This window comes from Panthera onca, chromosome E3 (assembly GCF_046562875.1).
Source record: "Panthera onca isolate mPanOnc1 chromosome E3, mPanOnc1 haplotype 2, whole genome shotgun sequence".
Classification (NCBI taxonomy): Eukaryota; Metazoa; Chordata; class Mammalia; order Carnivora; family Felidae; genus Panthera; species Panthera onca.
This window is the reverse complement of record NC_138354.1, coordinates 40805046-40818282: the sequence shown is the minus strand read 5'-3', so window position 1 is coordinate 40818282 and position 13237 is coordinate 40805046. Positions and strand designations below refer to the sequence as shown.

General features: G+C 61.8%; 1 protein-coding gene across 2 annotated transcripts; it reads right to left on the bottom strand.

The window, feature by feature from the left end:
- Positions 1-5519: 5519 nt before the first annotated feature.
- LOC132688869 (tryptase-like) lies at positions 5520-12199 on the bottom strand. 2 transcript variants are annotated; one of them, XM_060648017.3, is made up of 9 exons: positions 12102-12199; positions 11767-11947; positions 11334-11608; positions 10560-10717; positions 8043-8103; positions 7679-7859; positions 7175-7440; positions 6008-6171; positions 5520-5911 (listed from the first exon to the last, which is right to left on the bottom strand). In XM_060648017.3, exons 1-9 carry the CDS (start codon positions 12160-12162, stop codon positions 5747-5749), a joined length of 1512 nt encoding a protein of 503 aa, XP_060504000.3. In that variant the 5' UTR covers positions 12163-12199; the 3' UTR covers positions 5520-5746. The 2 variants fall into 2 exon arrangements, with proteins under 2 accessions (XP_060504000.3, XP_078296430.2); XM_078440304.2 differs by having other exon boundaries at positions 5520-6171.
- Positions 12200-13237: the final 1038 nt, after the last annotated feature.

The following is a 13237-nucleotide window of genomic DNA, read 5'->3' as shown; positions in this document are numbered from 1 at the left end:
TGGTCCTGTGCAGAGGCTGTGATATTGGTCCTCACGGGATGGGAGAAGCCTAGATCCGTCTTTTGTCTTTGCTCTGTGCCTACCTGGAGTCGGGGCGAGGTCTGAGGAAATTGGGCATTTTCACCCAGACCGGGCTGGGGAAGTTGGCCAGCTCAGCGTCCTGGCCAGAAGGGCTCCCACAGGAAGTACGACTGGAGGAGAAAGAGAAATAAACCTGGGGCCACGTGGCAGGATGGTGGGTTGAATAGTGTTCACATCCTAACCCTGGGTACCTGTGAACGTGACCTCACTGGAAGCTGAGTCTTTGCAGACGTAACTGAACTGAGGATCTTGAGGTGAGATCATCTTGGATTCAGGGTGGACCCTACATCCTGTGACCGACGGCCGGAAAGGACAAGGGAGGGGGGAGGTTTGGGACAGGGGGCGCGGGAGAGGAGGTGTCCGGCGACAGTGGAGACAGGGCTGGAGGGTGGCGGCCACGAGCCCCAGATGCCCAGGAGGGAGCCTTCCTGCCACGCTCGGGGCAGTTCCACTTCTGGCCCCAGACCTCCAGAGGGTCACCTGCCACGTGAGCGCGCTCTGAGCTGCGGCCCCGGGAAAGTGGCACAGGCTCTGAGGCCAACGCCAGCAACGCTTCCTGTTTGTTCACATTAAGTGTGTGCGGCCAGCAGGTGCGCTCCCCACCGAAAATGAATTTCCAGCCGGAAGGGACCCTGGAACTGGGCGGGGGGCAGGGGGCTGCGGGCGAGGTGAGGCGCCCACACGTCTCCTGCCGGGAGGGACCTCGAGTTAACGGTCGACGGTTGTGGGCGTGCGTCCTGCTGGTGCCCGTGAAAGGGTGGCCACCGCCTGTCTCCCTCATCCTCCCGGACCCATCGCCAGGGCACAGAGGGGCAGAGACGGCGAGGCGGGCGGCGGGCGGCGCGTTCCCCCAGCGAGCCCCTCGGAACCACGGAAGCCAGGGACACGGCTGGATCTGGGCGGCGGGAGGCTCCTCGCCCCCTCCCCTGTCCTCGGAATGTGGGTTCCACTTGCCTCGTCACTCCCAGGGGCTGCTCCGAGGTAGTGATGTGATACTTTAAACACCTGCACAGGGTACACGGCTGAGCCCGACATCAGCCTTTAAGCTCTGGCGGGCGGGTGCCGCAGCCCAGGACACGTCTTGTAGGTAAGGCCCGTTTGCTTGTTGACCCCGCCACCCGCCCAGCTGGAGTGGCCTGCCTCCTCCTTCAGTCTCTCCCTGCCCTCTGCACGTGGGGCCCAGTTGCAGGTGACCCCCGGATGCTCCCAAGGAGCCCACGCACCCGCAGCGATGGTTATTACCGCTGGCGAGATTCCCCCTTATCGGATGGACAGAGTCCCCCTTGGCCCAAGTTTGGTAAGAGTTTTATCACGAAGGGTGGTTGAATTTCTCAACCAAGAGAATCATACGCGTTTTCCTTATCTGTAGCGTTGACAAGGCCGTTCATCTATCTCTACTCGGTTAATGTGGTAAAATTGCGCCGGTAGATTTTTCAGGTGTTAAACCATCCGGGTTCAGATGCTCATCGGTTTTATTGCAGTTTTTAAAATACACCGTTGGCATCAGATGATGATGTTCTATTTTGGATTTTGAATCGATGTTCATAATTGAACTTGGCCCGGAAATCTCCTTTATTCTATGTACCCAGCTCTGTTCTTTCCTCCTTCTTCTGTTCCCTGGAAGGGTGTGTTCAGTGGGGACCATCTGGTCCTACAAGATTTAGTGTAATTCTCTCGAGAAACCATGCAAGGCTGGTGTTTTAATTTGTACTTTGTGTCTGGGTCGATTTTCAACTGCCCACGTGAAATGCTTCAACGATTACAGTTCTGTTCAGGCTCTCTCTCTCTCTCTCTTTTTTTTTTTTTTTTTTTTTTTTTTAGTTTTTATTTATTTTTACGAGAGAGAAAGAGCAGGGGAGGAACAGAGAGAGAGGGAGACACAGAATTCAAAGCAGGCTCCAGGTTCTGAGCTGTTGGCACAGAGCCTGATGCAGGGCTCGAACCCACGAACTGTGAGATCACGAGCGGAGCTGAAGTCAGACGCTTAACAGACTGAGCCCCCCCCCCCAGAAGCCCCTCTTTTACTTATTCTGAATCACTTCTTTTAGTTACATTGTCCTTTATTGTATCGTTTATGTTTTCTTTGGGCTACGTCAGCTGTTGTTTTACTTCCTCACGTGAACGTGGCATTCTGGATTGTCCCGTTTTCCCCAAACTCGGGGCTGGCCCGCTCTTGTCCCGCAGACACGCTCCGAGTCTATCCCCGTGACATCGGCAGGCGGCATTTTCCTCTTGTTGGTCCTGAACAGCTTGTACTCTCCGTTCGGACATTTCTTTGACCCGAGAGCTCTTTGGAAGTGTATTTTTAAATTTCCAATTGTGTCTGTCCCTTGATATAAGGACAAACGCGTCTAAGATGACAACCCGGTCCGTTCCTGTTTTCTAACATAAGGCGAGGGAAATGAGCTCAGAGAGCAGAACCCAAGCTCGGCGTTTCCCGAGGGCGCTGACGGAGGCCTGGGGCCCTCCCCGGCCTGGCACCCCAGGGACACGCACGTGCGGAGGGCGGTCCTGGGAGGCCCCTGGGGCAGGGACACCAGCCTCCTGTCCCCGGCCCTGTCCTGAAGCCAGGGGGAGCACCTGAAGGTTTCTTCTCTGGAAACTGAACGAGACATTGGGAGGTGCCCCCCCGGACAGGCGGCTCGGCCCTCCCACTGCTGGGCAGCCCGTTCCACACGAAGCCCCAGGTGCCCACCAGGCTGATGCCAGCGAGCACAGGCACTTGCCAGTCACGGCTGCGAACCTGGTGGAGGCGCCCGGGGCTCCAGGAAGAGGAACAGTGCAGGCTACGGAGCGGGCAGGGGGGGAGACACGGCCGAGGGGCCCAAAGGCAGCTGGGCTGCGGGCAGTGACGGTCACAGTAGAGCCCCGCACAGGCCCGGGGTCACAGGCCGGCACCTCGATGCCCAGGGCAGAGGGCTGGGTGACAGGACAGTAGTAAGCGGACAGCACTGGTGGCCTTCCCCACGCCCCCGGCAGCCTCTTGGCTCCGCTCCAGGTCCCAGGTGGGCTCAGGCACCCATCCCACGCTGCGGTGCCAAACCCCCCCATGCCCCCTGGCAGGCAGCCCGAGAGGGGTCACACTCCAGGATCGTCCTCACAAGTCAGGGTGGGGACCAGGGAGGCGTAGTCACATGCACCTGACAAGGCTCTCGGGGTCACTTTGAAATGGCGTTCGGGTGAAAATACATCCACAAATAGGCTCCACCAAAATTCCTGGCATTTCTTTCTCAGCACCTACTTTCCCTCAACCCACGTGCCTCACGGATGCTGCCTCAAGCTGACGCCCCAGGTGCGCACCTGCCGGTGACCCGGACCGGTCCCTGCCCTCCTGCGTTTGCCTGAGGGAGCCTTCCTTACCGTGTCCACCAAGGGACACCCTTCCTGTCCTTGGAGAGCCAGTCAAGCATCTCCTCCTTGTTGTTCCACAAGCAACACCTGCGGAAGGCTTGCTCAGGTTCTCCTTAGCATGGCCACCATATCTTCCTCTGGGGTGTCACTTATATGCAGCACCCTGTACTCATTATTTGCTTAAAAGGTGGTCTCCTGCCAGACTCAAAGACTGAGGAAGGTAGATGTCATGTTCTATTCATATCTGGATTTTCCATATCCAGTCCAGGATCTGCCATATAGCATTCCAGGATGGATAAGTGAGTGGGTGGGTGGATGGGCGGATGGATAGATGGATGCATGGATAGATGGATGCATGGATGAGTGGATGGATGGATGGATGGATGGATGGATGAGTGAGTGGGTGGGTAGATGAGTGGGTGGATTGATGAGTGGATGCAAGGATGAGTGGATGGAAGGATGGATGGATGGTTGAATGGATAGATGAGTGGATAGATGAGTGGATGGATAAGAGGATGGAAGGATGGATGAGTGGGTGGATGGATGGATGGATGGATGAGTGGATAGATGAGTGGATGGAAGGATGGTTGGATGAATGGATGAGTGGATAGATGAGTGGATGGATGAGAGGATGGAAGGATGGATGAGTGGGTGGATGGATGGATGGATGGATGAGTGGATGGAAGGATGGTTGGATGAATGGATGAGTGGATAGATGAGTGGATGGATGAGAGGATGGAAGGATGGATGAGTGGGTGGATGGATGGATGGATGGATGGATGGATGAGTGGATAGATGAGTGGATGGAAGGATGGTTGGATGAATGGATGAGTAGATAGATGAGTGGATGGATGAGAGGATGGAAGGATGGATGAGTGGGTAGGTGGATGGATGATAGATGGTTGGAATTTTGAGATGAGGCTGGCCTTCTAGCAGAGGGTGGGCTGAGAACAGCGGCCCAAGAGTGGAGTATCGCTGAGAACATCCTCCCTCCCTCTTGCCAGTCCATCCATCCTTCTACCCTCACTACCCCCACCACCCCACCACTTTTTGGCATGGAGCAACAACCTCTCCAACCCAAGCCCCAGAGCAGATGGAGCCATCAGGAAGTCCCAGGGCCACTGGGCCGCCCCAGCCGTACCCACACCCAAGAAGTCATTGGTCACGTTCTGTCTTGCTTTGCTAACAGTTTAACGAAACAAAACTGAGACTTGGCCCCGGACCCTTCTGTTCCTAACCACACCCTCACTCAGAGAAGTTTCCATTTCTCTTCTTCTTAGTGTAAGGGAGGAAGAAGCAGCACCCACCAGGGTGGAAGCGACTGAGGACCCTGTGGGGGTGGGGGGAGCAGAGGAGTCAGATGTTGGAAGGAGGACAGAGCAGAGAGACTGGGACAGGGAAGGAGCTGCACTGTCAGGAACCGGGCAGGAACCCAGCCAGAGAGGTGAGCTCTCGTCCCGCCTCCACCTATGGATCCTGTTGGCCACAGTCAACTTTCTGAAATTCGAACAGCATTGATCACTGGAACTTTCCACAACAATGGACTGTGTCTCTGTGCCCACTATGACATAGTGAGACTGAGGATGTGAGTTTTCACGTAATTCACTCTTAGTGATGCGTACGTGGCCCCACATGGCCGGCGGGCTCCCGGGCCCCACACTGGCAGACAGGGTGCAATCCCCACTGTTGTAGGGAAGGACAGATGCCGGCGTAGGACCACCTCTCACTTTTCTTGGTGTCTGGCCCCCAGGGGAGGCTGGGTTCGATGGTGCAGTTAGGGAACATGAGGTAATGCAGGGGAAGGAGTGCCGGGAGGGGACATTGGTCTCATCCCTGAGGATTGGGGGGACGAGGCTGGGGAGGGAGGCCGAGCCGCGGGAGGGGTCTAGAATGTGGCCTCCTGGAAACAGACCCCACCCAGGGCACGGCAGTAACCACGGGGCCTCCCCGGCTCAGCCACTTGCCCTGCCAGCAGATACAATTGGTCCAGGTTGTTCCTGAAGCTTTCAGAGCCTTGGAACTTCCACCAGGAAGTACCCCCTCCCCACCACGGTCAAGTACATGCAGAAATCCTGGAGGCTGCTTTGCACACAGTTTAATAGGACAGCAGACAGGGGGGAGGAGGGAGGTCCCTGACGCTTCTTACCCAACATGCCCGCTGTCAAGGAGACACCAGCTTCCCAGCCCCTCCTCTGCCTCTTGGGCCCCAAAGTCAGAGAAGGACAGGGCACCGAGGGGACAGGGCACCTGGGAGACGGTGGTGCCGAATGGGGGAGGTGGCAGGGGTGGCTGGCTCCTCGGCCACACAGGCCCATCAAGGCCACAGGGGGACGTGCTGGTAGATCCAGGATGAGTAGGTCATCACGCGGGTGTAGACCGCAGGATAGTCGATGTGCCCGGAGGCCATGCCCCAGCTCAGCACTCCCACTTGGATCCACATGTCCAGCCAGAAACAGACCAGGGGGCCCCCCGCATCACCCTGTAAGGGGGGCTCACAGGTCAGTCGGCCGCAGGGCGCCCCACTGCAACACCCAGAAGCCCTGAAACGGAGGGCAGGGGCGGGCCCGAGTCTCACCTGGCGGGAACCCCTTCCCCTCCTCCCTGCACACAGCATGTCCTTCTTGATGACACTGCCGTGGCCTCCAGCAGGTGACCCCTGGCGGTAGATCTTCTCGCAGACCTGGTTCTCCACGATGGGGACCTCCGCCTCCTGCAGGCGGTGGGCTGGGGATGGCAGGGCTGCGGGAGGGGCTGGGTGAGAGAGGGCGGCTCCAGGGGCTCACGCCCCCCCCCCGGGGTGCCAGGCCACGCTCCCCTGGGTCCCTCCTCTCGGAGTCACGCGTCACACCATCGCTTTGATGGAAAAAAGGACGGGAATCATGGCCAATTCGTTGTCGTGTATCCAAAAGCCGCTCCATGAAATCAGAGGCCAGGCTTGGGTACATGAGAGAAAGGCCTTGCAGAAACCAACGAGCCACACTGAGGTCCCTGTCCCGACTGGCGGTCACACGGTGGGGGTTTTGAAGACTTTGCTACTTTACTCACAACCAAGAGGCCAAGCCTCGACATTCTGGCGCGTCAACAGAGCGGGGCCACGCCAGGGGCTGGGGGCCCAGAAAGTTCGCTCACACCCAGACCCCAGAAAGAGCTGGGTTTTGAGGGATCTTTGGGGTCCGGGAGCCACGCGGTTCCCTGGCGTGTTTGCTGGTCGCCGAGCGGGGTGGTGCCGGAGGAAGCCACACCCTCACTCTCAGCCTGCGGTTCCCACCCCCCCCCCCCGCAGCAGGCCAGTGACACGAGCCAGGGTGGGGAGGGAGCCCCTCCCAGGACCATCATGTGATCCTGAGCCCGGGGCCTCCTTCACCCCGGCCTCAGTTTCCCCGTCTTAACCTCCCGTGTGCAAACAGCCTGGGGAAACGGGCAGGGAGGGAAGCAAGGGAAGGTGGTCTCCCCGGGAAGCACAGCAGTGAACCCCTCCCAGTAGGACGAGTCCCGAGTCCCTGGGTTCCCAGCTGCAGGAGCAGTGACCCCTCGCCCGTAGGCTGTTGTCCAAGTTTAAACAAGGACGTTCTCAGATGCCTCCTGAGGCCGGGCCGGGGGTGGGTGGCCAGTAGTCCGGCCGGCCCATCTGTGCCGGGCATGTCCCCCCACCGACCAAGGCCGTGGGCCATGCGGTCCCCACCTCACCCCCGTGTCCTCTGCCTTGTCCCTCCTCTGAGCAGCCCCCCCCCCCCGGTCTTACCGTGGGCCCCAAAGGTGCCCCAGCCGGTCACCCAGCACTTTGTTCCGGGGCTGAGCACCAGTGAGTCAGGAGCAAGGCTGACGGGGTTCACGTGCTGGGAAAGCGTCACGGGTGCCTCCAGTCTCAGCAGGGCGATGTCCGCGCCCCCCCAGGCAGACAGGCTCACGTTGAACTTGGGGTGGCAGATGATCTCGGTCACGTTGTGCAGCTGGTCGTGGTCATAGAGTCTCAGCTGCCCCATTTGGACCCTGTATTTCTGTGGCTCCCTGGGAGAGAGACCAGGAGCTTCTCCAGGAAGCCGGGTGGGGGCGGGGACCTGGTCACCCCCCCCCCAGCAGGACTGTCTCCAGGGGCTCAGAGCCTGAAGGCTCCCCCTGACGCCCCCAGAGCCACCCAGACCCAGAGTCTCCTGGCCCAGGACACTGTCCCCTCACACCGCCCCGGCCCTCTGCCTGCTCCCCTCCCGCCCCCTCCCCTGCCAAGGGGGCGGCCAGAGTCACCCACAGTCCAACGCAGTGGGCCGCGGTCAGCACCCACTGGGGGTGGACGAGGGAGCCGCCACATTCGTGCTGCCACCGGTCACACTCTTCGTTGAAGACCCTCAGGCTGACCTGCCATGGCCACTTCCCGGCAGGGATGTCATGGTCCCCGTCGGTGCCCACCAGCTCGGGCCCCAGGCCAGGCCCTGGGGAAGCGCAGTGGGGAGCCGTCAGGGGCCCAGAGGCTGCTGCCGCCTGGGGCTAAGCACAGCCTCCCACACTTAGTGTCTCCCAAAGGTCACCACCCTGTCCCACTCCAGGTCAGTGCAGGCCCGAGGTCACCGATGGGTTCCAGGATGACGGGAGCACTGCATGGGGTAGGCACTCACCAGGGGTCACGGGCACAGAGCCCCCCAGGCAGGGGAGGGTCACGAACAGCAGCCACAGCATCTGTGGGGGGAGAGGGGACGGCTGGAGTCAGGACACCAGGGCCAGGTTCCCCACGTCTGGGATAGAGAGGGCAGGGGTCTGGGCTATGTCCTCACCCTTCTGAGTCCTCTCCCTTCTGCCCCTGGGGCCTCAGAGCCCCTTTATCCTGCAAGCCCAGGAAGTGGGTGGGCCAAGAGCGGGGAACCTGGGGGCAGGGCCCCCCCCCCCCAACTAGTGGTCAGGGTACCAGCACCTGCAGAGAACCCACTGTTGCTGGCCCAGGGCCAGGCGCTGGGAACCCAGCAGCCAGAGTGGACACAGGCCCATCTGGGGGTGAATCGGGCCTCCTGGGGTGATAGTAGGTGCCCAGGGTCAAGAAAGGCCCGTCCTGGGGACACAGATCCGAAGGGTAAGGGTGGAGCCTCGTTCTGCAGGCCCAGGCCCTGGGTCCACACCTGCCCTCCCACCCCTCGCGGGACCACCAGCTCCCCAGGCAGCCCCACAGGAGGTCCTGTAACCTGGCCCCAGCCGGCGAGGGCCATGGGTGCAGCGACCTCCATGGGGACCTGGTACGACCTTCGTGGAGGCCTCCTCCCTCTTCCCAGGACTGGACACACGCTGGGCCAGCACAGGACAAGGCTCCCCAGTCTCAGCACCGGGGTCTGGCGGAGGTTTGCGGGACAAGGGTGCCGTGGCTGGGGGAGGGTCCAGTCATCTGGAGCCTGGTGGGTCCCTGCTGGGCCCTGAAACCTGGGCTTAGGGGGCAGGGTGGGACGCTTGGGCATGAGGGGCTGCCCCCCGACCCTGTCACCGCAGCCGACCTCTCACCCACGCCCTCGTCCACCCTCAGCCTCCCTGCTGCCGACACAGCTGGGTCCCTGCCATGTTTCCACCCGGTCACATGGCCGAACCACGATGAGGGGATGGGGAAGCACCCACCGGGACCCCTAAGAAGGGACCCCCGAACTCAGGAAGGGCTGGACGCTGGGCCCCCATCTGATGGATGATCCCAGAACGGTCCTACTACACACCCGGTGGCTGTCCCTTTTAAGACCCCCGTGTCCCCAGTGCAGGGAAGGGTGCCTGGGAGACCCCAACTCGTTTATGGACACCGATGTCTGGGTGGCTTCTCCAGGCACTCGTGTCCTGGTTTGTCAGCTACGAATTAGTCAGAAAATGAAAGCTCTGAGCTCTTTAAAAATTTTTCAGTTCCATGTTTATTTGGTGTTTTATGTTTGTTTGTTTGTTTGTTTGTTTTTTAAGGCAGCTGGGGTTGGCAGGGAGGGACAGAGCTGAGGTTTCTGGAGCGGAGCAGTGCAGAACAGGACGGGGCACAGCCTGGGGGGCCCCTGATGCGGGACTTCCTTGCTGTAGGTCCGAGCATTCAGGACCCTGACGGGACAGGTGTGTGGGGCGGGGAACAGCTGTCCCATCACCATCACAGCCAGAAAATCCAGAGGCGCCAAAGGAGACCCCCGTTTTCCTGGTGAAGCTGTCCTCGCGGGGCAACCTGGGGGCCTGATGTCATCCCCGCAGGGAGGACCTTAGGGGACCGAGGCTTTCGGGACACATTATCAGAATGAAAGAAAGAGACGTTTTGATTTGTCAGATGGGACATTGAAAATCCAGGAAAGAATCTGGTGCCAGAAAGGGAGGAAATGGTCTGTAGAACGGGCCTGACACCGTCCAGGAGTGCAGGGCGTTCTGAAGGAGCAGAGGGGCGGAGGAGGACCCCCCAGGGCCTCCCGCTGGATCCCGAGCCTCGTGCCAGCGGAGGGAGGGAGGAGGGAGGAAGAGAGATCTAGGACCGAAGCCCCCGGCACCGAAAGCAGCACATCATCCCCTGACATTCTTTCGGGGCCCCCGGGAGCCACCCCTCTCCTCTCTGCCTGGCCTGCAGATGCCAGCGCCAGGGACCCCAACAGGCAGGCCTGGCCATCGCCCCCCCCCCCCCCCCCCCCCCCCCCCGCCGCTCCGAGCCGCAGACGCACCACAGTCAAGCACAGACGCGGCCTTGGGCGGTTCTCCCAGAGCGTTTAATGAGACTCCAATCGCAAGCAGTCCCCTGTGATTCCTGGGCTTGTTCCCACGCTGGACTCCCCTCGAGGAGCCGCTCCCCTGCTCCCCCCAACCCCGCAGGGAAACGTGGTGCCGAGACAAGGGACTTCGGGGGTCTGTCCCTTCTAGGGTGCGGGGGACAGAGGGACGTGCCGGCAGATCCAGGGCACGAAGCTCGTCACTCGCGTGTACACCCCGGGGAAGTCGCGATGGCCGCACTGGTGGTCCCAGCTCACGATCCCCACCTGGAGCCAGGTGCAGTTCCAGCGGCACACCAGGGGGCCCCCGGAGTCCAGCTGCGGGGAGACAAGGCCCTCAGCCCGGGCTCCCCGCGTCCCCACGGCCTAGGGACCGGCGGGGCCCACGGCCCTGGGCGGGAAGGGGACAGAGGAAGAGGCCAGGGCAGCCGGGAGCCTCACCTGGCAGGAGTCCCGGCCCTCACTCCCCGCACATAGCATGTCGGCCTTGATGACCGGATCGCTGCTCTCCGAAGCGTTCTGATAGTGGCGGTTACACTCCTCGTTCCCCACCACGGGGATCTCCACCTCCTGCAGGTGGTAGGGGGGCGGCAGAGGTGCTGCGGGGAGGTGCCGCGTCAGAACCGGGCTCGCCTTCTTCCCTGCCGCGCGCACACCCCGCTGTGTGCTGGGCCGCCCCCCACTGCCAGGCCTGACCCCGGGGCCCAGCACCAGCCCCCGCGGGTACAGCCCACGCCCTCTGTGCCCGGGCATCTGTCCAGATGCCCATGCAGCTCCAGGACGCAGGACTCCCTCGCCGGAGTCTGGGCCCCTGAACCCGAGGACAGGCCCCAGGAGAGCCCTCCAGCGTCCGCGGGACTCACAGCTCCTGCGGGGAAACTCCACCTCAGCGACAGAGGAGCCCCGCACCTCGTGGGTCACCCAAACTCAGCGAGCCTGAGTTCGTCCCCCGTGACGTGACCGCCCCCGCGCGCCCTCCGACTGTGGTGGCCGGAGTCCAGCTCGGATACGGCAGGGGCCGGAGTCAAACACAGTACCGCCTGCCCCGGGGCGAGTGTCCAGTTCCTGACGTCTGTTCCAGAAACTTCCTGCCCAGAACCCTGGCATCCACCTGACCCTGGGGATCCCAAAAGGCCCGTGCAGTGAGCCACTCTCTTTAAAGGCCCAGCCACCCCATCCCCCCATCCTTCCCCAGCTAGTCTCCCCAATACCTACAGTTGTCCGCAATGTCACCCCAGCCGGTCACCCAGCACATCTTCCTTGCGGGGACCCGTAGGGAGGCAGGCGGGAGGGAGACCAGGTTGACATGCTCAGAGAGCATCACGGGCGCCTCCAGTCTCAGCAGGGCGATGTCCGCGCCCCCCCAGGCGGACAGGCTCGCGTTGAACTTGGGGTGGCGGATGATCTCGGCCACCTTGTGCAGCTGGTCGTGGTCATAGAGTCTCAGCTGCCCGACTTGGACCCTGAAGGCACAAGCCTCCAAGTCCTCCCTGGGGGAGAAGGGGCCCAGGGCTTCTCAGGGGGGGCAGAGGGCACGCAGAGCTGGGAGGGGGCCCCAGGAAGCCCGCCCAAAGCAGCAGGACCCTGCACATGGCACACCCCCCACCCAGCTTGCACCCAGCCACGGGGATGGTGACGCACGACTCACGGCTCAACGCAGTGGGCAGCAGTCAGCACCCACTGGGGGTGGATGAGGGAGCCCCCGCATTCGTGCTGCCACAGGCCAAGCCTCATGTCGTAGAACCTCAGGCTGACCTGCCACGGATACCTCCAGCCTGAGACATCGCAGCCCCCCACGATGCCCACCGACTCTCGTCCCGGGCTGGGGGCTGCGGAACAAGTTGAGGGGCTATCAGGGGCCCAGACAATGACCTTCTCAGAGTTCAGGAAGGGACAAGGGAAGCTTTTCCCAAAGGGACAGTCCCCACAACCCCTGGGCTACTTCTGGGAGCCCTGAGCACATTGGAGGGGATCTGAACTCACCAGGGGTCACGGGCACAGAGCCCCCCGGGAAGGGGAGAGTCAGAAACAGTAGCCACAGCATCTGCAGGGGACCCGAGGGGAAGAGCTCAGATGCAGCTTTCTCCACGGCGGCCCCTTCCCTGGGCGTCCCTCCCTGGCCCCCATTTATCCTAACAACACAGGAAGTGACCAGAGTGGGTCAGCCCTCCCCCGGGGGGGGGGGACACTCTGTGGCCAAACAGGGCACAGCCTTGCCACCTTCTGCCAGCCAGGCAGAGCAGGCAGGGGAGGAAACCCCCTGGGCCACACCGTGAGGGCAGGTCCCATCGTGAAGGACACAGTCACAAATGTGGTGTCTGAAGAGAGTGAGACCTTCCGTGAAGAGACGGCCCGTCCCGGCTGCTGTCTCAGAAAGGTGATTTGAGGCTGAGACAGAGATGAACTTGAAGCCATCTGCCCTCAGCCTCGGTGTCACCCCTTAGGCCGCGGTCCTGCTCCCCTGGGCCCCGGTCCTCCAGCCCCCAGGAGGGAGAAAAAACACATAAGGCTGCCCCATGAGTGGGCGTGGGGGGGCTTTGCTCCGAGCTGTGCCGCTGGGCTGGGACATCTCAGGACCAGTTCGGTCGTGCTCCTGTGGGGATCCCTTCGCTCTATCTACGATTCACGGACGGTGCCCCAGCCGGGCTTATACTTCCCAACAACTCGGTCTCTCTTCCGTGGAGCGTCTGGGCCTCCCTGCTCACCCAGGCAAGGGGAAGTGAGGGGCGTCGGGGCCCGGGTCCCCAGGCCACCGGGAAACTTGTGTTGGAGACCCTCCAGGAGGCCCACGCTCCGCTGACCTCAGCCACTCCCCGAGGCCCCCAGAGTCGATGAAGCAGTGACCCCGGGCCCCGGGCCCAGCCCAGGCTGCGTCACAGCTGAGCTACAGAGACGGGGAGGTGCTGAGAGGCCCACGCAGCCCCGAAGAAGGGGTGAGGAACCCCAGTCCCAACCGCAGGGCAGGAGACGGCGGCCTGGTCCTTTTCTGCTCAGGCTGACTGTAGACAGGCAGGGCCGGAGCATGGTGTGGGGCACCGGGGAGCCCCGGGGCAGGTCAGGGAGGGCACGGGGGCGAGGTGCCCACTCTCGTCATCTGTCGGGCCCTGGCTCTCGGCTCC